The 23,923-nt window shown below is 50.6% G+C and overlaps 2 protein-coding genes across 3 annotated transcripts in view; one reads left to right on the top strand and one right to left on the bottom strand.

Moving 5' to 3' along the window:
- Positions 1-2,967: 2,967 nt before the first annotated feature.
- ATOX1 (antioxidant 1 copper chaperone) lies at positions 2,968-9,765 on the bottom strand. Its single transcript, XM_077824367.1, has 4 exons — positions 9,634-9,765; positions 8,597-8,672; positions 5,222-5,397; positions 2,968-3,224 (listed from the first exon to the last, which is right to left on the bottom strand). The coding sequence occupies exons 1-3, from the start codon at positions 9,637-9,639 to the stop codon at positions 5,273-5,275; spliced, it is 207 nt and encodes a 68-aa protein (XP_077680493.1). The 5' UTR covers positions 9,640-9,765; the 3' UTR covers positions 2,968-3,224; positions 5,222-5,272.
- A 6,521-nt stretch (positions 9,766-16,286) lies between these two features.
- G3BP1 (G3BP stress granule assembly factor 1) overlaps positions 16,287-23,923 on the top strand; it is a 34,408-nt gene continuing 26,771 nt past the window's right edge. For both annotated transcript variants that reach the window (XM_077824099.1, XM_077824098.1), the window contains exon 1: positions 16,287-16,393. The gene's annotated coding sequence lies outside the window, so the exon portion shown is untranslated. The remainder of the gene's footprint in view (positions 16,394-23,923) is intronic.

Genomic DNA, 23,923 nt, shown 5'->3' with positions numbered 1-23,923 from the left:
AAGATTCCATAAATACTAGCAGTGTTCGTATTTGATCATAGAATCAATTATAGAATTAGAAGATTAGGGTTGGAAGAGACCTCAGGAGGTCATCTAGTCCAACCCCCTGCTCAAAGCAGGACCACCCCAACCCAATCATCCCAGCCAGGGCTTTGTGAAGCCGGGCCTTAAAAGCCTCAAAGGATGGAGATTCCACCACCTCCCTAAGTAACCCATTCCAGTGCTTCACCACCCTCCTAGTGAAATAATGTTTCCTAATATCCAACCTAGACCTCCACCACTGCAACTTGAGACCATTGCTCCTTGTTCTGTCATCTGCCACCACTGAGAACAGCCGAGCTCCATCCTCTTTGGAACCCCCCTTCAGGTAGTTGAAAGCAGCTATCAAATCCCCCCTCACTCTTCTCTTCTGAAGACTACACAATCCCAGTTCCCTCAGCCTCTCCTCATAAGTCATGTGCTCCAGCCCCCTAATCATTTTTGTTGCCCTCCGCTGGACTCTCGCCAATTTGTCCACATCCTTTTTGTAGTGGGGGGGCGGGGTGAGGGGGGGACGCAACTGAGGAGGAAAGAGGAGGGTGGTTTTTTTTAGTAAATAAAAATACAAGATGTGTGTCATGCAGCCAAGGTAACATTCTGGGTGGAACAGTTGGCTAGACGCTCAGGGTACATCACTGAGACTCACCGCCATCTGGGTGGGTTTTTTCTGTTTGTTTGTTTTTTGCTGTGTAGACATACCCTTGGCAGCAGAGCTGGTGGTGGAAGTTAGGATGGCAAAAGTGGCTTTAACTCATCTCTGCATTTCCCCAATTCTGGGACGGCTCTAAATTACACAGGCTACTCCAGCCCCAAGGAAGTCAGACCAACGCAGCGATTGCCGAGTGCAGGAGTCATCTGGCTGTGCCCACTTCCCCTGGGGAAGTTGCCCCTCATTGTGGGCTGGGAGAAGGGTGGTGCACAGGCAGCCGTGCCAGCACTAAGCCACCTAGAGATTCTCCTCCACTGGGGGAAATCCTCAGCAAGGCAGATCAGCTGGGCTCTGGCTGCTGGAGCGGCACAAAGCAGGAGGAACGGGGCAGGGATCTAGCCCTTTAGCTCTCCTGACATGTAGGTGCTTTATATCATAACTTTAATGTTGCATTAACATTAGTTTTCAGCATTTAGTTCCCATGGTTTTTTAAGAGGAAAAATTGGGCATCCATATCAGAGACATGCTCCTTAACTGAGGGCTTATAGCAGTTTAGCCACAGCTGTGGAATATCTTGGATCTGAGCTAACGTGCGTTAGAGAAAAGCCAGTGTTCTAAACCTCTCTAAACCTGGCGTGGTCACAACTCAACGGACACAAATATGCATGAACGAAAATGTCCATGACTTAAAATTCTAAATGGATTGCTTTCAAACTTGAGTTGATTTTCCTTCCTTGAGGAAGGCTGTAAAACAAGCCAAGTTTGATGTTTCCAGCTTCAGAGAATTGCCAGAGCCAAAAATAAGAACATAAGAATGGCCATACTGGGTCAGACCAAAGGTCCATCTAGCCCAGTATCCTGCCTTCCAACAGTGACCAATGCCAGGTGCCCCAGAGGGAATGAACAGAACAGGTGATCATCAAGTGATCCATCCCCTGTCGCCCATTCCCAGCTTCTGGCAAACAGAGGCTAGGTACACCCTCCCTGCCCATCCTGGCTAATAGCCATTGATGGACCTATCCTCCATGAACTTATCTAGTTTTTTTTTTTTAAAACCCAGTTATAGTCTTGGCCTTCACAACATCCTCTGGCAAAGAGTTCCACAGGTTGACTGTGCACTGTGTGAAGAAATACTTCGTTTGTTTTAAATATCAGAACGCATGGCAGTCTACTATACTCACTCCCCAGCACCAAAGTTCATAGAACTCAAAAGCAGCAGAACTGATTTTACTCAGAACTAGCTTTTGGCTGGAAATGACTGCAAAAATGTCGGCCCAAGAGGAATTTCTTGGCAAATGCCATCAGCCTCTGAAAAGGGGCTCTTCGACTGGAAACTAGGGCTCAGCCTTAACTAGAGGTTCTGTTGCTGGTCAGAGCTATAATAAGGGTTAATTCAGTGATGCTCGCAGAGAAGCTGTACTAAAAGAAATGCCCTTTGCCCCAGGAAGACTCATGGAGATGAATAAAATGGCACATTGTGCTACAGGACCAGCCACAGACACACCATCCATGATCTGTCATAGGCACTGGTGACTTTCTAATGGGTTCGGATGTCAGGAACTCAGCCACAGTGGCTGGAAGATGGTGCACAAGGGAGGTGCTAATTGCCAATGATAATAAATGCAGCTGGGAGGTAGCAGATGCGGGAAGGGGACAGACAGGCAGTGCTGGAACAGGAATCACAAAGGAAATCTCAATTAAACAGCAGGGGGACACTATTGTGGGTTAAGAAGCAATGTGGGCTAGTAAATGGGACACTGGACTAGCAACCAGGAGACCTGGGTTCTGTTCCAGTCTCACCCACTGACTTGCGGTGTTACCTGGAGTATGGGGTCTTGTCTCTAAGCACGTATATGTTCAGCACCGGGTCCTGATCTCAGCTGGGATCACTATGTGCTACTGTAATATAATTGTTCCCTTGGGATGGGGGAAAATGATACTGTTCAAAGGGACTGATTCCACTGTCCAAAGGATCCACTCAGCAAATCTTGTGCTTCTCTCACATTTTGAGGCCCCGCTGCAAAGTCTGACTATAATCAAGGTCCATTGAGGCACCAACTCACGTCACTTATCACTTAATCAGCATTTGAACTCGGCCCTCCAGAGACATTATCTCAAGCCGACTCTGTAGCCAGCACACAGGGCTCAGTGCAAGTTCCCTGGAGAACAAACAGCTTGGAGATCCTCTCCTAAGTAACAAGCAATCTCCTGTTTCTAAGAGCCCTACCTATGCATCAGCCACCTCTCCCGGCTGAAGAAAACACCAGGCACCAGGAACATGTATTTGAAAATAGAAGCGGCTCCTTCGTTTACTGCAAGGCCAGGGAGGGAGAGCGCACCTGAACTCTCCATTTCAAGAGGGGAGTTTTACAAACTATGGTTCAAGTAGATCATGGTCCTTTCCCTCCGAGGGTCCTTCCTCCTCCCAGCCTTCTTCTTTCCAACAGCTGTCAGGGTAACCGGGGTCAAATGAGAGAGGGTGTCAGCAGATGTGTATACAGGCCATCTTCTCACTGAAGCGATCATGTTAGCGTTCCTGCAAAAACAAGGACAGTGAGGAGGGGAATTATACTGGGGTGCCCCCTGCTGGTTAAATCTTAAAGGAAACTCAGCAAGTTGACATCTAGTCAATTTCAAAATAGGAATTAAAGAGTTCCAGGTATTAACTTCCCCCAGGACTCCCCAGCCAGTGCATGTGATTTCACAACTAGTACCCTCATTTTAAAGAAAAAAAATCCTCTCCCTTCTTGCTGTGTGTAATATATGCAGGAAGTAACGGGCTGTATGAAAAGCACGGTGTCAGATGTAAAGCAAACTACCTGAAAATAGAGGAAAACATTTAGGGTCCTCTAATCCTCCAGCAACACTTAGCTAAGAGGTTCGTTGTAACCAGGGTAGACAAAGGATTTTCTAAGAGTGATTTTCAAGGAGCCAGTGCCCATTTAAACAGCAACAAATATAATGTACGTGATCCAAGTCCACTCTCTACCCAGTGCTTTCAATTGTCAGAGTGCTATACCAAAGATAAGGGCCAGATTTTCAGAGGCAAAGGGCACGTGCAGCTCCCATTGACTGCAGTGGGATGGGTCAGTGCTCAGCAATCCTGAAAATTTAACCGTAAGCAAAGAGTCCTCCAGGGTGGATTGATTTAAATCACCAACTGGAAAGCCTCAATTTAAATAATCAAGTTTGATCAACTTTTCCATTTGTCCTTCAGGTGCATTCTCATTGGTTGATATAACCACTAATACATGTTGATTTACAACTAAACAGAGCCTTTACAATAGATTTGGTCCATCTTTTTGTTACCTAGGAGGGTATGCTATAATTACGTACATTTATTTAAGCAATTATATAAGTAAATATTTTCCAATTCTTATTAGTTGTACATTTAGTATGTTAGAAAATAGTGGCTGGGCGGAGTCATAAATATTAAGAATTTGAGGACTTAGCCAATCAGAGCTCAGGTAGGGAGAAGCTATAAAATAATAGTGTGAGAGGGAGACTGAGTCATAGAATCATAGAATATCAGGGTTGGAAGGGACCTCAGGAGGTCATCTAGTCCAACCCCCTGCTCAAAGCAGGACCAATCCCCAACTAAATCATCCCAGCCAGGGCTTTGTTCCCCTGTCACATCTCACATGCTGGCATGGAGAAGGGTGTCTCTCAGAATGAGGGGCCATGTCTAATACTAGGGCAGAAGGGACTTCAGGAGGAGGAGAGAGCCCCTCTCAGCCTCATCCCTCCCCCTGCACACACACAGTTTGATCATCTCGGGGTGAGAAAGGGAAGGAGTCACTCTCTGCTCCCCTGACACCCTGCTGGAGCAGAGTCCAGGGACACGCAACCCCCCGCAAGCTTGCCCTTTGAACGATCACACGTGGCTGCTGAAGAAGCAAACGGTGATGCGACCACAGTGGGGCAACTGGTAGTGCCAAGCTCACATTTGCAAGCTGGCGGAGGGAAGCCGACAGGTTTCCAAATGTAAAGTCTGTGCAAGGCTCCCCCAGGAAACAGCAACCGCTCTTTAACTTCCCTCAGCCCGGCCCTACACGCGCACTGCTGCGGGCGTGTCCACTCAGCATTCAGAGGGGTCAGTCTATAGGCTTCTGGCTGTGCTGGCTGGGAATGCTTCCTCCTCAGATAGAGATCCCATCCCGGATGGGGCCAGGGGCTGGTGCCTTTGGCTCAGGGGAGTTCTTAGTGCCGCTGCCCTGTGGCAAGGAGGGCAGGGGAGTGGGATGTTACGGTGGTTTTAGCTCCCGTGCCACAACTGAGCACAGGCCACACCTTCCAATCTCGACACTGGCAGTGACTCCCCAAGACCCACCTTGTTGGCATCACAGCTCAGCCTGCTGCCCAGCTCTTCACCCTGGAACGTGCCCAAACCCTGCTGCCACTGCACTGTGGGGGCTGCCCTGACCCAGCATCACTTCCTGTGGGACCTTGGGCAGAGCGGGTGAGCTCAGGGTTTCTCCTCAGCGTCTTGCATCCACTAGCTGTGTAAGGAGAGCCCTTTGGCAGCAGACTGACCTTCTTTGGGGTGTGGAGAAAGCCTGACCCTCAGACCCATCGGCTCAGGGGTTATTTCTCCCCCAGGTAGGAGGCGCTCTTCCCGGTTTTCTTCAGCGTGGCCAGCAAGGTGTCGACGCTGTGCTCCGAATTGATGCACACCTTCTTGTTGGGCAGGTCGATCTCAAACTGGACACCTGGGGGAGGTGAAAGGATACCCCGCGTGTGAGAAGAACCGTGCAGCCTCCAACCAGAGGACCCGCCATGGCCACCGCCCCCTGACTCTGCCCCCTCCCTCATGGATGGGTTAGAGCTGATGCACTGAGTATCCCATTAAGAACCAGGTGAGCAGTCTGAAAACATAAACAAGACTTGGGTAGTGTGTGCCCATCCTTGCTCTGATGCAAACTCAGACATCACCCAACCACTGCTCCTGCTCGGACATCTCAGTCCTGCCCCACAGGTACAGCCCCCAGCCATGCAGCTTCTCATGCTGCTAACTCAGCCTTTTGACTTCACTGCAACATCAGGAGAGGGCACAAATACCCCTCTACTGCATTTCTTCAGCACCTTTCCTCCACAGGTCTCAGAGTGCTTTGTGGGGCTCCTTCTCTGCCCATGCCTCCAACCACCAGAAGTCCTCGCCCCCTTGGTTTAAAGGGACAATCCTTAAACGTGCGACTGGCGAGGAAAGTGCTGAGAAGCAGGCGAAGGGTGCAGGGATGCAGGATTGAGCTGAGAGACAGGAATTTCGTTTCCAGCGGCCCCCCCAGAGCAAAGTCCCTCTCTGTCTGCTGGGGTCTGAAAACAGATGCTCAAGGCACACTGTCAACTAGAAAAACTACCCCCAGGATACATGGAGTACATCACACAGAGCGGGCAGTCAAAGGATATTCTGGTGACACAGGTTTTGTGCGCCTCCAGCTGGCACGTCAGCATATTACCACCACCAGGCAAAAACATTGCAGTGACCTATCCGCTCCAGAGCTCGCCTGCCGCCTCCCGCCTGGCCCTTCCCTTCCAAGGGAAGCACTGTCCGTGGCTCCAACGAGAGGCTAAGTAGCAGGGCTGGACTGATCTAGTTCTAGCACTGCCATCCTGCTCGGAAATGGCATTTCCCTGGTCTCTTCCTGAGGCAGCAGGGCCACACAGGGTGAGGGAGGGAGAGGCATCCATGAGAAACCAGAACTGGCATGAGCCACCGGCGCTGGGTGCATTCGCATTCATTCAGAGCGCTCTGAGGTTTCTTTGCCCTGTCAGTTATTGTTCCACCTGCCATGTTGCTAGGGAGCGGCCATCTGGCTATCCGGGAACTCCAGCGCGGCTCTCTTGGTAAATACAGCTCAGCAGACATCAGCGTCAATATTTGATTTTATTTTTGAAGTCTATACTAAATAAAAGTTCAGCTCCAGCAGGCCCACTGGCGTGCCGGGCATTTCCCTGGTGGTCTTAGCTCGTCAGCTGAAGCTTGGGCTGGCCCACTCTCAACCAAGCTGAACAAAGCTGGGCTTTCCATGAGGAGTCGCTCCTCTACTGCGTGGGGAAGGCAGCTGCCAACTTACCCACCCCAGGCTGACTCCACTCCTTTGTAATACAGATGGGGCATGGGGTTTATCGTTTGGAAGAGCTGGTAAAAGCACCTGGATGGAAAAGCGCAGGCTGCTTGATCAGTGGCTGGGAAGGTCAACCTGTTTCTCCGTAGCCACGGCAGTGATTGACTCCCTGTGCTTGGCAGGGCCGCTGTTCTGACGCTGGCAATATCCCTCAGGGGAATCACAACAGCCATCCCTACGGCAGCAGTGCAGAGGAAGGAGTATGCTAGATGCACCAGGGGCATCAGGCCCCTGCTCCTTCTGCTCTCGGGGCCTGGTCCAAAGCCCAGCGGAGTCCGTGGAAAGACAGGGATGTCAGTGGGTTTGGGAGGAGGCACTGAAAGGAGAATAGAAACGGCTGCAGTCTGGTGACTGCAACTTCCTGTAGTCACAAGAGAGCTCCGAGCAACTTCCCTCCCCCCACCTCATCAAAGGTCACAGATTCCAATTAGACATCTTGCCACTGCAGATCAATAATTCGTTACTGACTAATCAGCTGCAGCAGCGGCTCCCACAGGAACAGGGTGGGTGGCTGGCTTTCAAGGAGCGGCTTGACTCCCAGCTCATCTGCAGGGGGAGGGCAAGACCGAGTTTGGAACAGGCAACCCTCCAGCCCCCAATCGCTCCTCTGCGAGCGTGGTTGGGCAACACCATGCTAAGCCGGCCAAAGTCCTTTCTGCTTCCCTCTGCCAGGAGTCTTTCCCCAGGCCTGGGCAGGCAAGTGCCCCGAGAATGGGCTTGAGAGGCCCCATCAGACTACAAAGGAAGAAGGGTCTGGCTGTGAAATAGCCAGAAGGGGTGGGGCAGGGTGGATTTTAAAAAGGAATGGGCAGTTCGTGTTTTAAACGTCGCCCGCATCTTTGCCAAGGCTGCCCAGAGAGGAGCTGCACAAACCCCCTGCAGGGGCTCTGTCCCTCGCTGTCTCTCACAGGTACCGCATTAATGCCACTGCTTCACACCCCTTCTCCTGGCTGCCCGGAAATGCTGCTTTGCCCAGGCAAGTTTCTCTCAGGAGAAGATCACCTGGCAGACTCTTGTCTGTTGCCAGGAATGCAACCGGTCAGTGACAGAAGGGCCCCAACTGGGCCAGAGGTGCCAGCCTGAAGGTGTTCAGGTAGCAGCAAGAGTAGCCTGAATATTCCCTGGAACCAGTCCTGAAATGGTGCCACATGGCGAAGAGCAAACTGAATGCTAGGAACAAAAGCAGGAGCCGGTTTTGCAGAGAGGGGAGCAGGTGAAGGCTGTAAGTGAGGACCCAGTTCTTTAGGGAAATCATTTATAGCATACAGGGTGAAATCCTGGCTCTATTCAAGTCAATGGCAAAACTCTCCTGGGGTTCAGCAGGGCCAGGATTTCATGGCTCTTCATCCAGGTCAGACAATCCACACTTTGCCTTGGCAGGGGCTTATGCTGGCTATGCCACCTGCCAACAGAGCAGCTCCCTGTTTGTGGAGGGCGTTGTCTGGCATGCCAGAGCCTCCCACGCAAATGCCACGGCTGGTCAGTCCAAAGCAATACTCCTCTCCTGGGGGGGTTGCACGGTCTCTTACCAAAGGAGGAGTCAGAATAACGAGGCCTTCCCTCACCCGTGAGGATTGAGAACTACCCCCAGCGATGGGTGACTGCCAGGACACATAGCTTGAGGCGGGGGCCCGTAGGAGTGGGGCACTTGGACTACAGTTTCCATTTCACTGCCATAGGAGCCGTTGGTCCCTTAAGGCTAGTATGGAAACTCCCACATCCGTGAAAGCTGTTTGCTGATCCCTGTGCAATTCTACACCTGGCTCAGAGCAGTGCCACTCACCTCCCAGCTTGTTGAGAACGCGGGTGACCGCGTTGGAGCACCCTTCGCAGGTCATGTCAACAGAAAACTCATGCTTCTGAAATAAGGAAGAGAACGGATTGGAGACAACCAGGAGCCCTTCTTGCTTTGTCAGCAATTATCCCAATACACTGACCCAGGCCCTCTGGAGACCTGGCTTTGAAACCCTCATGATTTGTGGGTTGTGAAACCCTCATGATTTGTGAAACCCTCACAAACACAGCCCCTGCCCCGAGGAACTTACAGTCTAAGTGCAAGACAAACAGAGAACACATGCTACAGACAGCGGGGAGCAGAAGGACCCGTTGAGAACATTGCTCAGCGCGATGACAAGCAGTGGTCTCAATACACCAGCAGCCTGGCCGTCAAGCCTTTTGTAGCCTCTACAGCAAAAGAGAATTTTAAGGGTTGATCTGGAGGAGGAGAACGAGCTAGTTTTGCGGATGTTTGGCTTATCCCAGGCGTGAGGGTCAGGACCCCCCCCAAAGTCAGAAAACCAGGTGCCATTAACCTGCGCTGATGACTCTCTCCCATAGGCCCCCTAGCCCCAGCAGGCCCGAGCGTGCCCCACTGTAGCTACTAGTAACAAGTGATCTGGCTTTCAGGCAAAAGCCCGGCCTACAACGAAGCGGTTCTCCCTGGTCCCTGCTGGGCGCAGCATTCACTGGCGTGAGCTCAGAGAGGGGCTGAGCCCGAACCGCTGACCCAGGGCCCCCCACCCAGGTTTGGGGGACGCCTGGATCCGCCTCTGAACCTTATATCCGGACCAACCCCCCCCCGCTCTCTAGCGGGCCGAATTCGGCAGGCTTCGGGCGAATTCGGATCAGGCCCCTCCCCACCCAGCGGGGCTCAAGGCAGGAAAGGGCCCGATTCGCAGAGGCGTGAGCCCGAGTCGGGCGAGGGGCTGCTCGCCCCGCCAGCAGCCGCTGGCCCCGCCGGGGTCCGTGCCCCAGCAGCCCCGAGCCAGCCAGCGGCTGGCAGCCCGGGCCAGGCGCAGCGAGCGCGGCCGCAGCACCCACCGGCATGGCAGCGGCGCAGGGCGGCCGGTGCCGCTGCTCCTCTCCCGGCTCCGCGCGGACTGAGGCACAGGGCGCCGGTACGTGCCCTGCCCAGCGCCGCCGCAGCCGCCTCCTCCTCCTGCCGGGGGCAGGCTGCTCGCCCAGCCCCTGCGCGCCCCGCTCCGTGCCGCGGGGGGGCGCGGTGCTCGGCCGGCTGCCGGCGCCGGGCGCGCTGCCTGCTGCGGGCGGAGGCGCGTCCCAGACCCGCTCCTGCAGCCGGCCCCAGCCCTGCCTGGCTTCTCCGCCGCCCCGCTCTGCCGGGAGAGGGTTTGCCTCCCCTCCACACCCCCCGCCTTGTAGGATGAATATAATCCCCCGTGGCGCTTTCTCCAGTTCCCCCCCCGTAACCCCACAGGCAGGCTGAGCCCCCTGCACAGGAGCCCAGTGACACTCAGCCATCCCTACTTAACCCCAGACTTGTGGGGGGTGTCTCAGGAGCATCCCCTCCTCCCCCAGCATTTTAGGCTGTGGGCACCGGGGCAGGGAAAGGTGAGAGCTCCTGCCTTCTTGGCTGCCGGCCTGGGGATTGAACTGGGGAACCTCCAGAGCTGAAAGCATGGGCTGGTAGAGCTCCAGAGCCACCCAACGGGGGGCTATAACAGACCCATAGCTTCCGGGGCTGAGCACAGAAGGGGGACTTGTAACACAGAGGAAGAATAGATGGGTCCTGCCCAGGCAGGCCATAAAGAAAATGGAGAGCCCCTGAGCTTTGGAGCCCTGCAGTTGTCCAGATTCACTTAAAGGGAGATGCTGTTATTTATTTATGTTTAAGTGATTGTTACTTTTTGGTTTGGGACAGCTGAGAGTCTTGGGGAAGGCCCTTTACAGGCATGTCACTGTGTTCCCATCACCCTAAGGGGGCCCAATAATTGCTAATGTGCATCCATGCAAAGCATGGACTTGCCAGGAGTACTGGGTGCAAGCCTCACAGGCCAGACTCTGCCAAGCCAAGTTGCGGTGACTTCTGCGTATCTATCCCACAGTCCCTGTTCCTCCGCAGCTCCAGAAGCCGTGGATTCTGGGAGACTTTGCAATGCCACCACGACACCAGAGGGCAGTAGCCAGAAACCCTACGTGGAGGTTAACTGAACAGGGAGGACAAATCAAAAAGTGCAGGGCAAGGACGGAGATCAGAAGTTATTTGCTCCTGAGAGAGAAAAGGTAATTGTGGGAGGACTGGAGTTCTGGGATCAAATTGGTTTAGAGTGAGCTGCCCTGCATTTAGGCCTGCTGAAAGCAAATGTAATCCAAGCTATATTTGGCATGACGCATGTGCACTATTTGGAGCACTTTTGTGGAGGACCCAATGTTTCCTTAGTGTGTCCTAAGGGTATGTCTACACTATACCTAAGGTTAGGGGGGAACCCTGGTAAATTTCTTTAGTGTAAATGAGACCCAAATGTCACCCCACCCACTTCCATTTCTCCTCCCTTTTCTACAGAGCTGTGACTGGGACAGTAAATCAGGGTTTGGACAATTTAGGATGAAGGGTGAATTTTTTTTTTAAATAATGAAAGAGTTTTCACTCCTAATTAGGAAATGGATTAAAGCTGATGTCAACTGTGCCGATACTGAGAATCTGATTGGGTTTGGGGAAAGGAGATTTTCTCCCAGCTGGACAAACTGCTCCATAAGAATTTGTATGTGAGAGAGCAATAGAAATACCTGCTGCAGATTTAAAAGGGGGTTGTGGATGTGGGCGGGAGTGTAAAAGAAAGAAGTTGGTGAAACAATTGGGAAAGTTCTGAATCAATGGTGGATACTTAACAGCTGTTGGGGAATTCCACCATCCTTAGCACAGAGCCACATGCACCCTGGAGCGATAGTCCTCAGCACTGGAATAAAAAGGGTGCTGGTGGCTGGGGGAAGGTCCCACTGGTGGGGAGATAACAGTGAGGATTAGATGCCTAATGGGCTGGAGGGAGCTGGCTTGGCTTGGGTGCATCAGGAAACCACCCTTCAGCCTATGAGTTGTAAGAGGTTATTGAAGTGTATAGGAGCAGGAGAACCTTCCAGCATGGGGTAGAGCATTGAGTGAAAGCCTGGTAGATGCTCTGGTTTTTCTGCTCTAGAATAGGTCAGGTGAAATGACAGATAAAAATCCACCTGGGAACACTATCTCCTAGCCCCTCTGGAATTGCAAGTATCTCCCAAGCGCTGGCTAGTGAGGTGGTGATTCCTGGTTTTGGCCCCCATCCCAAAGCACTGCACTAAACTAATCCTTGGAAGAAATGGAGTGGAAGAAATCTGCTTTGTAAATCTGAGAGTAGGGTGTGATGTAAAGGAGGTGCTGCACGGTGGGACTGAGAGGCATGGGCAGTGGTGTAGATAATCGATGTAGAAAGTGTGACAGATCAGGATTGAGATGCATTGGTAGAGCTGCCTGAGGAGCCCAGGACTGGAATAGAAAGGGATGCGGCAGGTCGGATTAGAAGAAATGTCTGAGTCGTGCATGGGGAGCTGAGGACTGGAATAGCAGGCCTGCTGCAGGTCAGGAATGAAGTGCGCTGGCAGAGTTGTGTGGGACAAGACAGGAAGTGCACTGTGTAGGAGGGAGTTACAGACAGCAACTGACCACTGTATGCCTGGCAAGAGCACCAAGCTTCAGTTGGATAAATAATATGAATGGGGAGCATCTCCTGCAGGCCCTTGGCCAGAGCAAGCTAAATTGCTTCTTAAAGCAGTCATTCTTTGAATCAAGCTTAACAGCAGGTTCCAGTTGCGAGTCATGATGTTCACTCTCCCTGAATTAGCTGGACATGGGCCCGCATCAAGGGAGGCAGGGTGGAAGATGATACCAGCCTTGAGGCCCAGTAGCACAGGGGTCAGGGTGGATCCATTTCACTGCACATGAAAATGTCATCTTGTTTCACTGCTGTAAAAGTAGGTGCTGATGTGATCGTTTTTATAAGAAGAGCGGTTATCCGAGAGACCATGCTGCTGCACTGTGCCTTGTGCCTCTCTCAATCTGTATCACAAGTGTCCCAACTGTGGGGCTGGGAGAGGGGTTATTTTACACGGCTGTCCGTCCGTTGGCTTGTATTAAACTCTGCAAGGGCCTTGCTACTGATTTATGAGCTGGCAGCTTGCAATGTGGTTCAGGATATAAATAGCAAAAAGAAAAAAAGGGAGGGGGGATATTAATGTTGGGGATGGCATAATGCCAGCTGTAAATCTCTGTACAAGAGAAGGGGGGAGGAGGTTTACACAATGGCTTCTTAAAAGACTGCCCGCTAGGGGAACAAGAGGCATTAAGTCCCTGCTATAGGGTCAGACGTTACCCTCGCTTCCACACCACCACTGATTTAGCTGGGTTTGCACAAGATGCAGGTGAAGGGAAATTTTGGCCCTTTGGAAGAAGAGTCAATTCGGTCCAAGCAATTGTCCGCCTCCTGGCCACCACCTTCACACAGACTTGCTGAGATACAGCAAAAACAAACACATGCTTTAGGAAACTGACCTCAAGCACTGATGGCTTTTACTTTGTTAAAGCGGGGATGTGATATGAAAGCTGCTGTTACCTTATGGGGCTCTTTAACCCTTTTAGGTGACTAAAGGCAATGTGACTTGGATTTTATGTGATGGATCAGTACCTGGGCATCTCTTTCCACTTGGAGAGTGATATCTTTAGTGTAGAGAGGTGAAAAGGCAGTGCAAAAAAATGAACCCCAGGCTCATTTTGGTGACTTGTTTCTTATCAAAACTCTAAGAGCAAGTTTTAGGTGGATGGATTTCTCTGTTTATTTTGGTAAGAGACTGTGAAAGAAGAATGCTAATGTACAAACAGGTGAACTAGGCTATTTGTCTTCTCTTCCAGGTGCTCCTGCACTCAACTCCGTTTGAGGTGGGCACAGATCTCCAGTCTGTGCTTTTCTCGCTGTGCATAGCGGGTGATCTTTACTGATCTGATATCCAAGTGGACTTGTCACTTGGGATGTTTGCTGGGAAATTCCCAGGATGGAGTTTTGTGTGTAATTGGAATGGATTTGATTATATTCCTATGCTGAAAATTCTTAAGAGCAGGTCCTTCACTTTCCCAATGGGTTAAGGGAGCAGTGAAGATCACGCACTCCTGCCTCACAAGCTGGCAGGGCTGTAAACTCAGGGAGCCCTGGGTCAGAACCATTTAAAGGATGCAGTATCAGCCCCAAGGCTTCAGTAATGATGGCACTGCTGAACCTTGATACTGCATTACACATTGTGGCAGCCCCAGGGAAATAAATGGGAATGGAGACGGTTTAGTGCTTTGCACAAAGTGGAGCAGCATCAGGAGTCTTCCAGGGAGACTGGAATGGTGGGGAAAAGCACTGAGATACCATGATGATCAGTGCAGCACACATACCTAGATGAAGACAGGTGGCAACACTGGTGTGGGCCACACTGTGGAATGGAGACCAGGCAAGGCCTGGGCCCAGCGGGAGGCTGGCCGTGCAGGGTTCCGGAGGCTGAGGTAGGCAGGTTCAGCGGGTGACTGGGCCGTGCTGGATTTGGAGGCTGAGCAAGGCCGGGGCCCAGCGAGTGACTGGGCCACGTAGGGGTCCGGAGGCTGGATGCAACGGGTTCGGTGGGTGACTGGGCCGTGCAGGGGGCCGGCCGCAGCGGGTTCGGCGGGTGACTGGGCTGTGCTGGGTTCTAGGAGGATCCCTGGCTCTGTAGAGGCCCCCACGGAGCCAAGGGGGCAGGAGCCAGAGGAACTGGGGTCGGGACGAGCAGGCTCTGGCTCTGGATTCACCAAGGGCAAGTCATGCCTGACTAATCTAATTGTCTTCTATGACGAGATAACTGGCTCTGTGGATGAGGGGAAAGCGGTGGATGTGTTGTTCCTTGACTTTAGCAAAGCTTTTGACACGGTCTCCCACAGTATTCTTGCCAGCAAGTTAAAGAAGTATGGGCTGGATGAATGGACTATAAGGTGGATAGAAAGTTGGCTAGATTGTCGGGCTCAACAGGTAGTGATCAATGGCTCCATGTCTAGTTGGCAGCTGGTATCAAGTGGAGTGCTCCAAGGGTCGGTCCTTGGGCCGGTTTTGTTTAATATCTTCATAAATGATCTGGAAGATGGTGTGGATTGAACCCTCAGCAAGTTTGCAGATGACACTAAACTGAGAGGAGAGGTAGATACGCTGGAGGGTAGGGATAGGATACAGAAGGACCTAGACAAATTGGAGGATTGGGCCAAAAGAAATCCGATGAGGTTCAACAAGGACAAGTGCAGAGTCCTGCACTTAGGACGGAAGAATCCCATGCTACAGACTAGGGACCGAATGGCTCGGCAGCAGTTCTGCAGAAAAGGACCCAGGGGTTACAGTGGACAAGAAGCTGGATATGAGTCAACAGTGTGCCCTTGTTGCCAAATGCCTTGAGGCATTTTGGGCTGTATAAGTAGGGGCATTGCCAGCAGATGGAGGGATGTGATCGTTCCCCTCTATTCGACATTGGTGAGGCCTCATCTGGAGTACTGTGTCCAGTTTTGGGCCCCGCACTACAAGAAGGATGTGGAAAAATTGGAGAGAGTCCAGCGAAGGGCAACAAAAATGATTAGGGGTCTGGAACACATGACTTATGAGGAGAGGCTGAGGGAACTGGGATTGTTTAGTCTGCAGAAGAGAAGAGTGAAGGGGGATTTGATAGGTGATTTCAACTACCTGAAAGGGGGTCCCAAAGAGGATGGATCTAGACTGTTCTCAGTGGTGGCAGGTGACAGGACAAGGAGTAATGGTCTCAAGTTGCAGTGGGGGAGGTTTAGGTTGGATATTAGGAAAAACTTTTTCACTGGAGGGTGAATGTGTTACTGGAATGCGTTACCCAGGGAGGTGGTGGAATCTCCTTCCTTAGAGGTTTTTAAGGTCAGGCTTGACAAAGCCCTGGCTGGGATGATTTAGTTGGGGATTGATCCTGCTTTGAGCAGGGAGTTGGACTAGATGACCTCCTGAGGTCCCTTCCAACCCTGATAGTCTATGATTCTATGGGCTGCAGCCGGGGCCCAGGAGGCTGGGGGGGGCCTGGGCCTGGGCCTGGTGCTGCAGGCCGGGAGAGCCGTGGCGGGCTCAGTGGGCTTGCAGCAGCCCGGGACAAGATGGGAAGCAGGCGGCCCTTGCCTCCAGCAGGGGGGGCGCTGTCTACCCGGCTGGGGAAGGGCAGCCCCTTTGTTAGTGGTGCGTTTCCCTTTAAGTGGCTCTAATCTCCGGCCTGTCAGTCACGCCCAGCCATGCTCCCTAATTGGTTATCGCGCTCACTGCCGGAGTGAGTGCCGCCCCGACCGAAAACGGGGTTTACCTTGCTAGATTTCAAGGGCGCCGCTGGACGACGCAACCACACTACTAAGACTTAGTCCCCACCTCCTCCAACTCTCATCTAATAGCGAGAGGTGCGTCGCTTCATTGGCCAGCGGGGGAGTCAGTTGAGCTTTGTCCCACCTCTGTGGCTGAAACGACAACGTCTGTTGGCTGGTACTTACGTCGCTCACTTTAACGTCCGCCTGCCTCAAGGCAGTGGGATAGGGTGGGTTGGCTGCCACTCCACAAGCACCGCCCCTTTTTCGCAGCACTGGCCAAACGGCGCCCGAGGAGGGAAGGGCGGCGCTCAGCGATTGGCTGGCGGGTTGCGGCGGGGTTAGGCTGCGCGCCGGATATATGTAGCCGGCGGGTGAGCACGCCGTTGCGTGAGGTCTTTCTATTTCCTGGCCGGCCTGCCTCCTGCTCCAGTCCCGCTCCGTCCGCAGGTAACGCGGGAGGGGGCCGGCCTCGGCCTCGGCCTCCCCTTCGGGCTGTCGGGAGCGGGGCGGCTTCGAACGGCGTCACGTTCCTCCCGGGACGGTTGCGCCGCCTCCCAGCGTCACAGACGCGCGGGCCGGGCTCGCCCGGGCCAGGCTGAGCCGTGGGGCTCGGGGCCTCTCGGCTGGGCGGGCAACAAATGGGGAGGGGAAGCTGCTGTTCTCTCCCCCAGGCCTGGCAAGGTGCCCCCGTGGGGGAGCTGTAAGTCGCGGGGGGGCGGGGGTGTGTCTGTGGGAAGGGGGGGGCGGCTCGGGGCTGCAAGTCGCTGGGGGGGGGGTCGGGGGGTGTGTCTGTGGCAACGGGGGGGTGGCGGCTCGGGGCTGTAAGTCACCGGGAAGGAGGGGCCGGGGGGGTGGCGGCTCGGGGCTGTAAGTCACCGGGAAGGAGGGGCCGGGGGGGTGGCGGCTCGGGGCTGTAAGTCACCGGGAAGGGGGGGCCGGGGGGGTGGCGGCTCGGGGCTGTAAGTCACCGGGAAGGGGGGGTGGCGGCTCGGGGCTGTAAGTCACCGGGAAGGAGGGGCCGGGGGGGGGGGTGGCGGCTCGGGGCTGTAAGTCACCGGGAAGGGGGGGCCGGGGGGGGGTGGCGGCTCGGGGCTGTAAGTCACCGGGAAGGGGGGGCCGGGGGGGGGGTGGCGGCTCGGGGCTGTAAGTCACCGGGAAGGGGGGGCCGGGGGGGGGGGTGGCGGTGGCGGCTCGGGGCTGTAAGTCACCGGGAAGGGGGGGCCGGGGGGGGGGGGTGGCGGCTCGGGGCTGTAAGTCACCGGGAAGGGGGGGCCGGGGGGGTGGTGGCGGCTCGGGGCTGTAAGTCACTGGCGGGGGGACGGTGGGGTGGCCCGGGGTTCCCGCAGGTTCCTGACCTGCAAGGCTCAGCGGGCCCCATGCACACGCGTTAGAGACGGGGGCTGCCTGTGCTGGACGTGGGGATAGCAAACCTCGAGCAGTTTGGGCTAGAACAGCGAAACCGTTTTACGAAACGGTTCCTCTGATTTGAAAGCCCTTGTATGTTTGGTATCCGGGATGTGAGGAAGAACCTTCCTCTAGCCCCACGGAAAGGAGTGACGCTATAGAAACAAGTGAACGTTGTTGGGATCGTGGAGGATAGTGTTCTCTCTGAAGGCAAACATTTAAAGGGGGGGGGCAGTTCAGAGGAGGGATACAAACGGGAGAGAAGGAAATTTCATTGTGTGAGGCTAGATACAAAGCTGCAAGCTTTGTTCTGTACTTTACATTGCCTGTGTGTTCCATCAACTATGTAAAATGCCCCCATGTAGTAGCTAGGCTGCAGAGTTTCTTCCTGGGTTAAGGTGGCATGGAAAAATATCCACCTGAGAGATAATGCTTAGCATTTATGTAGCCTTAGTCACCTGTAAATCTCTGCATTGTACAAAAGAGGGTAAGTTTCACCCCTCTTTTGCAGATGGGGTAACATTCTCCTCTCTGTGGCATTAAATGATTTATCCAAGGTCACGCAGCAAGACAATGGTGGAGCTGGGATTAAATGCAGAACTGTGTATAGAACAGTGTGTCTGAAGAGCTCCCAGTCACTTGCGAGGCCCCAGACCTACTTGATTGTGAAAGCCCTACCTGTATTACTGTTCATCGCTTTGGATGCCTTCCATAGAGTTAGTTTGCAAGATTGTACTTGGAATTATTGGTACATGGATGTTATCTGTGTGGTGAGACATCCGCATTAAGCATTGTGTCTGTAATGACAGGTTTCAGAGAAGCAGATGTGTTAGTCTGTATCCGATGACGTGAGCTGTAGCTCATGAAAGCTTATGCTCAAATAAATTTGTTAGTCTCTAAGGTGCCACAAGTACTCCTTTTCTTTTTGTGTCTATAATGTATTCCATGTGAAGGAAGTGGCATCTTCCTATTTAGATGTGAGGAGTGTTTGCACCAAACAGCTATGTTTCCAGTCTGCTATTTTTGTCAGGCCTATCCTTTCACAAACTAATGACAGCTTTAGGAAATGTAGAGAGGCAATCAAGTCCTGAACAGTAACCTCCAGTTGGTATAAATAAAATCATTTGGAGTGTATGTTAGGCCATTATGCGCATCTTATCAACCATGTTTCAGCTACTGAGGTTTACTTTCTTCTCTAGAAAATAGCATCTTCTATTCGCTAAATCAGTCACTTTCACTTATTCATGGGCAAAAGAGGTTAAGAAAACATGCCAGGTTCTCAAATAGGATTTCAGGGAAGATGAGAGTAGACTACAACATATTTGCTGACTGACTAGGATTCTCAGATGTTTATGGCAGTGTTATTGGCTGTGGTAGAATGTTCACACTCTTCACATCTTTCCAAAGATACTATGCATTTCTCTGCTGACCTGAAGTAAAATCGAGTCATGACTTGCAGCAAAATGTCTAAAGTGCAGCTGCTTGTTCTACCCAGTTACACCTGAATGTCATATTAAACTGCAAGTTTACTTTAAGTATTTGGATAACTAAAGAGTTCCCTGAAACAGAGTAAAACTATTGTGTGAAGGAGAAATTCATACATTTATGTTCCCAGGTATCAGAAGTGTGATTTAAACGTTAAAATGTGTCCCTCAGATTAATATGCCCTAAGAGCAATTTCTAAATATCTTATATAAGCATGCAAAATATACCTGTTTACTTATTTTCTTGTGTTAGAAGTTAGTTGTTAGAAAGCAGGAGTACATTTCAAAGTTTCTTTTGATTAAATCGGTTATCATAAGGTCTTGGCTTAGTAGGAAGATGGGGAAACCTTCAGTGTCTGATTTGGTGAATTTACATTAATACTTAATGTAACCAACTTGAAAGCTAGAAGATGGAAGCAAGGAAAGGAAAAATACTTGCCACATGTGTTCCTGACATTCCCAAACTCCCTGGCAAAACGTGAATCTTTTGTAGGAGCCCTAATATGGAATGACGTAGCAAAGAATCCTTTGTATGTACCCTTTCATGGTCCTGGGCAGCCACAAAAGCAGCAAAAGTAATAAAGGTACAAACATAGTGTCTTGTCTTATGTCTGTTAGTGACAAGAGGACCTTTTTTTTGTATAATAGTTCACTAGTCTGCAGTTGGCTATTTGTCCATTCTGCTGCAGCCATGGTATCATATTTGATGATGACTGTCAAGGATAGTAATGACACAAATTTGAACTTTTTGTCTGTTTTTAAAATCTACTAAAACTTCCGAAAATATTTTTGAGAAGTCCATTATTTACCTAGGAGCTGTAGTCCTGATATTCTTATCTATTTGTTAAAGTACCAAACCAGGCTAGAAGCTCTCTCAGGGGAAATAACTACACCGAACCCTCGCTAGAACACACGTCTATATTGCACACATTCGCATGTAACGCAGTCATGGATCCCAAATTTAATTGCTTTAATTGGAATTCATTTTAATGTGGTCCCCGCTATAACGCGGAACTGCGCATGGATCCCAAATCTTGTGCTCTAGCGAGAGTCCGGTGTATATTCACTTTAGTCTCAAACTTCCATAAAGGTTGCTAGAAATAATGTGAAGTACTTTAAAGACTCACTGTATTGAGTCTACCTCCTTTAGCTCAGTGTTATCAAACAGCATTCTTAAGGCTGAAATTTAGACCAAAAAATCTTTTCCTATTAACATTTCAGTTCATGCTGCAGAAAAACATCTCCCAGGATGGTTTTAGCACATGTCACCTGTTGAGAATAGTTGAGAACTCCACTGAAAACACATGCTAATTGAGGTTGTTCTTTCCCCTTGCACAGTGTGTATACCAAATTATACACGGAGGAACACTGGTTAAAGAAAGTATAGTTTAAAAAAAACAAACCTGAGGGCTAGTTTCTCAAACTGTAGGACAATTGTTTGGTTTTTGGCCTTTAACCCTAGTGACTTTGAGAGAGAGCTGCTGAAATTGACATATGACAAGCCCTGTTGGATGAGTTAGGAAACACTTGTAAACTAACTGCTGCAGCTTTCCAATGACGTAATCCAAGCCTTTTTCGCTGCGTATTTTTAAGTGACATGGCAGGTGGGAAGTTGAAGAGGAGAAGTCAGAAGGTGGATTAAAATGGAGTGGGTCTCAGATCTTATGACAAGTGATGCTGTCCTGTGCACATACATGTCAGCTACTGAGTTTGTTGCACTTCATCTTTGGTTTCATTTATGTAATGAGACTTTTTTTTCACAAAGTGTGGGGATGTGTACAGTTATTGACATGCATTTTAATCAAGTGACTGGTATTGAAAGTCTTTAGCCTTGGATTAAAATATCAGTCAGAATTGTTTCAGCTAAAGCTGCTGTGTTGGAAATGTCTCCAGCTGCCTTGACTAGGAAAAAAGAGAGGTCGGATATTAAACACAAACTATTAAATGAATGCATCTGATACTACAACAGGGGTTCTCAAGCTCTTTTGAATCATGACCCCCCAACTTTACAAATATTTTTGGAGGCACCCACAATATCCTACACATTTGTAATGATATGTGTAATATTATCCTTTAAAATCACCCTCTAAACTTTGGTCACTATCTTGCATCTTCTGTCATATCCCAGACCACTTCGGTTCCAATTTAATTTATTAGTGCTGTTGTGCTGACTATTAGATGAAGGAAAAAACAGTGTTAAGCACTGTGAAATTACCCAAGGTACAATCTGAACTGATGAACAGCTGTCTCCTCAGTTCTCCAACATGGGGAGCCTTTTACATTGCTTTGCTGTGAGAGCTACCACTCCTGGTTTGCTCACTCACAGACTCTAGCATGTTACTTACAGTTAGAGTCTGAGTGCTATAGCCAGCCACTCATGAATTACACTGGAGAACAACACTAGGAAATTCCAAGTCCCAGACTTTTCCCAGAAGTGTATGTCTTACGCTATCCAGCTCTTTACTGGACAATGCATGCTCATGTAAAGTCGGTCATTTTAATAATAGAAAATGATTTGCACAAATCCAGTAATCCCAAATAGGGTTTCCCAAACATACTGTTTTAAATAAAACAAGTTTAATAATTACAGAAAGATAGATTTTAAGTGACTGCAAGTAAGGAGGCAAAAGAGTCGGAATTGGTTACAAGAAAATAAAAGTAAAATGCAACTAATGCCTAACTTAACAAGCGAAGTGAATTCAAAGCGGGAGGGGGGGCTCACTATGTTTTGCAGATCCTGGCTGAATGTCTTTCAGTCAGAATCCCTCCCCCAGTCCAATGCTGCTTCCTTGTTCCTCAGGTCTTGTCGATGCTGTGGGTAGAGAGAGAAAGGGAGAGAGAATTTGGGGCATCTGCTCTCCCTTTTAGTTCTTTCTCTTCAAGAATCATCCCCAGCTGAGGTCCAGGAGATACCGTCTATGTTGATGAGAGCCCCAATCTGTTTTTGTCAAAATGTAGATTTATTTTTTTCACTCACACCTTCTTTCCTGCCAAAGAACGGCCACTCAACGATGGTCCACCAGACTCCATTTGATACCTGACTGAGGTGTCAGTCACCCCCCTGTCTCCGTGGAACTGGCCCATGACTGCTCTCCAGACCTGGAACATGTCCCAGCAACATCACACAGTAGAATTCTGCAGCACTACACACAATGCTGCCATACACATCCCACCAGGACAACAATGATCACTCTCAAATGATCTCTCACAAGGCACACCCTTCACAAAATGTATCATCTTGTAAAAGGGGTGAATATGGGGTACAGCCTGTCTCACATCCATTTCAAAACTTCTGGAATCCTGTTTTCAAATGACACAAACATTTTTTCATGTCTAAAGTCATGCCAGCATTGACATGAGGACAAGAGCAAGATGGTCAGGATAACCTGCTTTTTTAAAGTGTGCATGTTGCCTAACATACTAAAACCTCTTTTCCATATGCTTGTCCAATACTAATTTTGTCAATATCTCATAGCATTCATACATAACTCTAACATTTGTATTGCTACTTAGTTCCCTCTTAAAGTGAAATCTGAGGGGCTACTTGTGTTAACAATAAAACAGGACTGAAATAAGACCCCGTGTCTATATTTAGAAGAAGCTGCGATGGCCCAATGAATCCAGATGGAAAAATTGTGAACCTAATGATGAATGATTTTTCTTCTCTTCATTGAGCCATTGTAGCTGCTCTTGACTGTCAAAACAACTGGTTATTATGACAATAACATAGCAATAGCCACTGTCACTTTGGTTGGTTGAGGGACATGCAGAAAAGGTAAAAATACTGAAAAAAGCTGACCTATAGGAGTATTGAAGTACTTTAATTAGCGCATGGTACACAGAAAATATTGACTCTCTTAATAAACTGATGCCTCATGCTTCTAGGCTCAAATATCTTGTGAACTGTCAGGACTAGAAACACTAGATCAGGGAGGTCAGACTATGGCCCACATGCTGGATCTGGCCCATCAAGGCTTTCAGTTCGGCCCATGGGATTGTCAGCCCTGTGGCGCAGCAGGGCTCAGGCAGGCTCCTTGGCATCGCTCCGCTCCTGGCACCACGTCCCTTCAGCCCCCTGGGTGGGGTCGGGGGCAAAGGGCTTGGTGCGCTGCCCTTGCCTGCAGGCACCGCCCCCCGCTGCTCCCATTGGCTGGGAATGGGGATCTGTAGCCAGTGGGAGCTTCAGGGGTGGTATGTGCAGGTGAGCGCAGCGTGCGGTTGAGCCACCTGTCCCACCCCCAGGAGCCACTGCTGGACATGCTGGCCACTTCCAGGGTTTAGTGTGGGGCTCGGGCCGGCAGGGGGCCTGCCTTAGCCCCGCGGCCTGCTGCTGGCACCCCGGAGCTGTTTGAGGTAAGCGGTGCTGTGCCAGAACCTGCACCCCAACCCCCTGCCACTCACCTGCACACCGTACCCGCCTCCTGCACCCCAGCCCTACATTCATGGCCCTGCATACAAGTTCCCCACTCAGGTGTGGTCCTCGGGTCAAAAATTTTGCCCACCCCTGCACTAGAGAATCAGTACAAATGGTTTTAGGATCAGTAAACTTCTGCAGGCACTGGTCCAGTACCACAGATCAGAAGTTTCCTATGCCTGCACTAGGACCAGCATTTGTGGGGGGGATTGTGTCCTAGGATTTTACAAAACCTAAGGGTAATTGAAATTTCTATGAATTTTCTGAAGCTCTTTTACTCTTTCTGGGCATTTAGAAGGCAAATAGGGTTGGAGATCTGCTTCCCTGTTGAGTTTACAGGGAGATATGCCAGTAAAAAAACCAGACGTTACCCAGTAGTGTTTGCAACACGTGGTACAACCTTGTGCTAGTAGCAGGAGAACCTGAAAGTGAAACTTCTTAGCCTGTGGTACATCTCATTTTGGACAAAAAATTCTCCTTGAAGAATTTGCCAAAAAAATTAACATTCTGCATACAATATTTTAAAATTCTATATATTTTATATATCAAAATAACACAGAATAATGGGACTCCCGCTGCCAGCCCTGGGCAGGAGTACTGGGGGAAAACATAAAATTCTGCAGGAAACATTAATTCTGTGTAAATTATGCATTACACAGTGGTGCAGGATTCCAG

This window comes from Eretmochelys imbricata, chromosome 8 (genome assembly GCF_965152235.1).
Source record: "Eretmochelys imbricata isolate rEreImb1 chromosome 8, rEreImb1.hap1, whole genome shotgun sequence".
Lineage (NCBI taxonomy): Eukaryota > Metazoa > Chordata > Testudines > Cheloniidae > Eretmochelys > Eretmochelys imbricata.
This window is presented reverse-complemented; position numbering and strand designations above follow the sequence as displayed.

What these genes read in the sequence shown, in the direction of transcription:
- ATOX1 (XM_077824367.1), bottom strand. An exon ending in CGTTCTCAACAAGCTGGGAG is followed by an intron (nt 5,398 to 8,596) that starts GTGAGTGGCACT and finishes CACCTCCCCCAG; the next exon opens with GTGTCCAGTTTGAGATCGAC.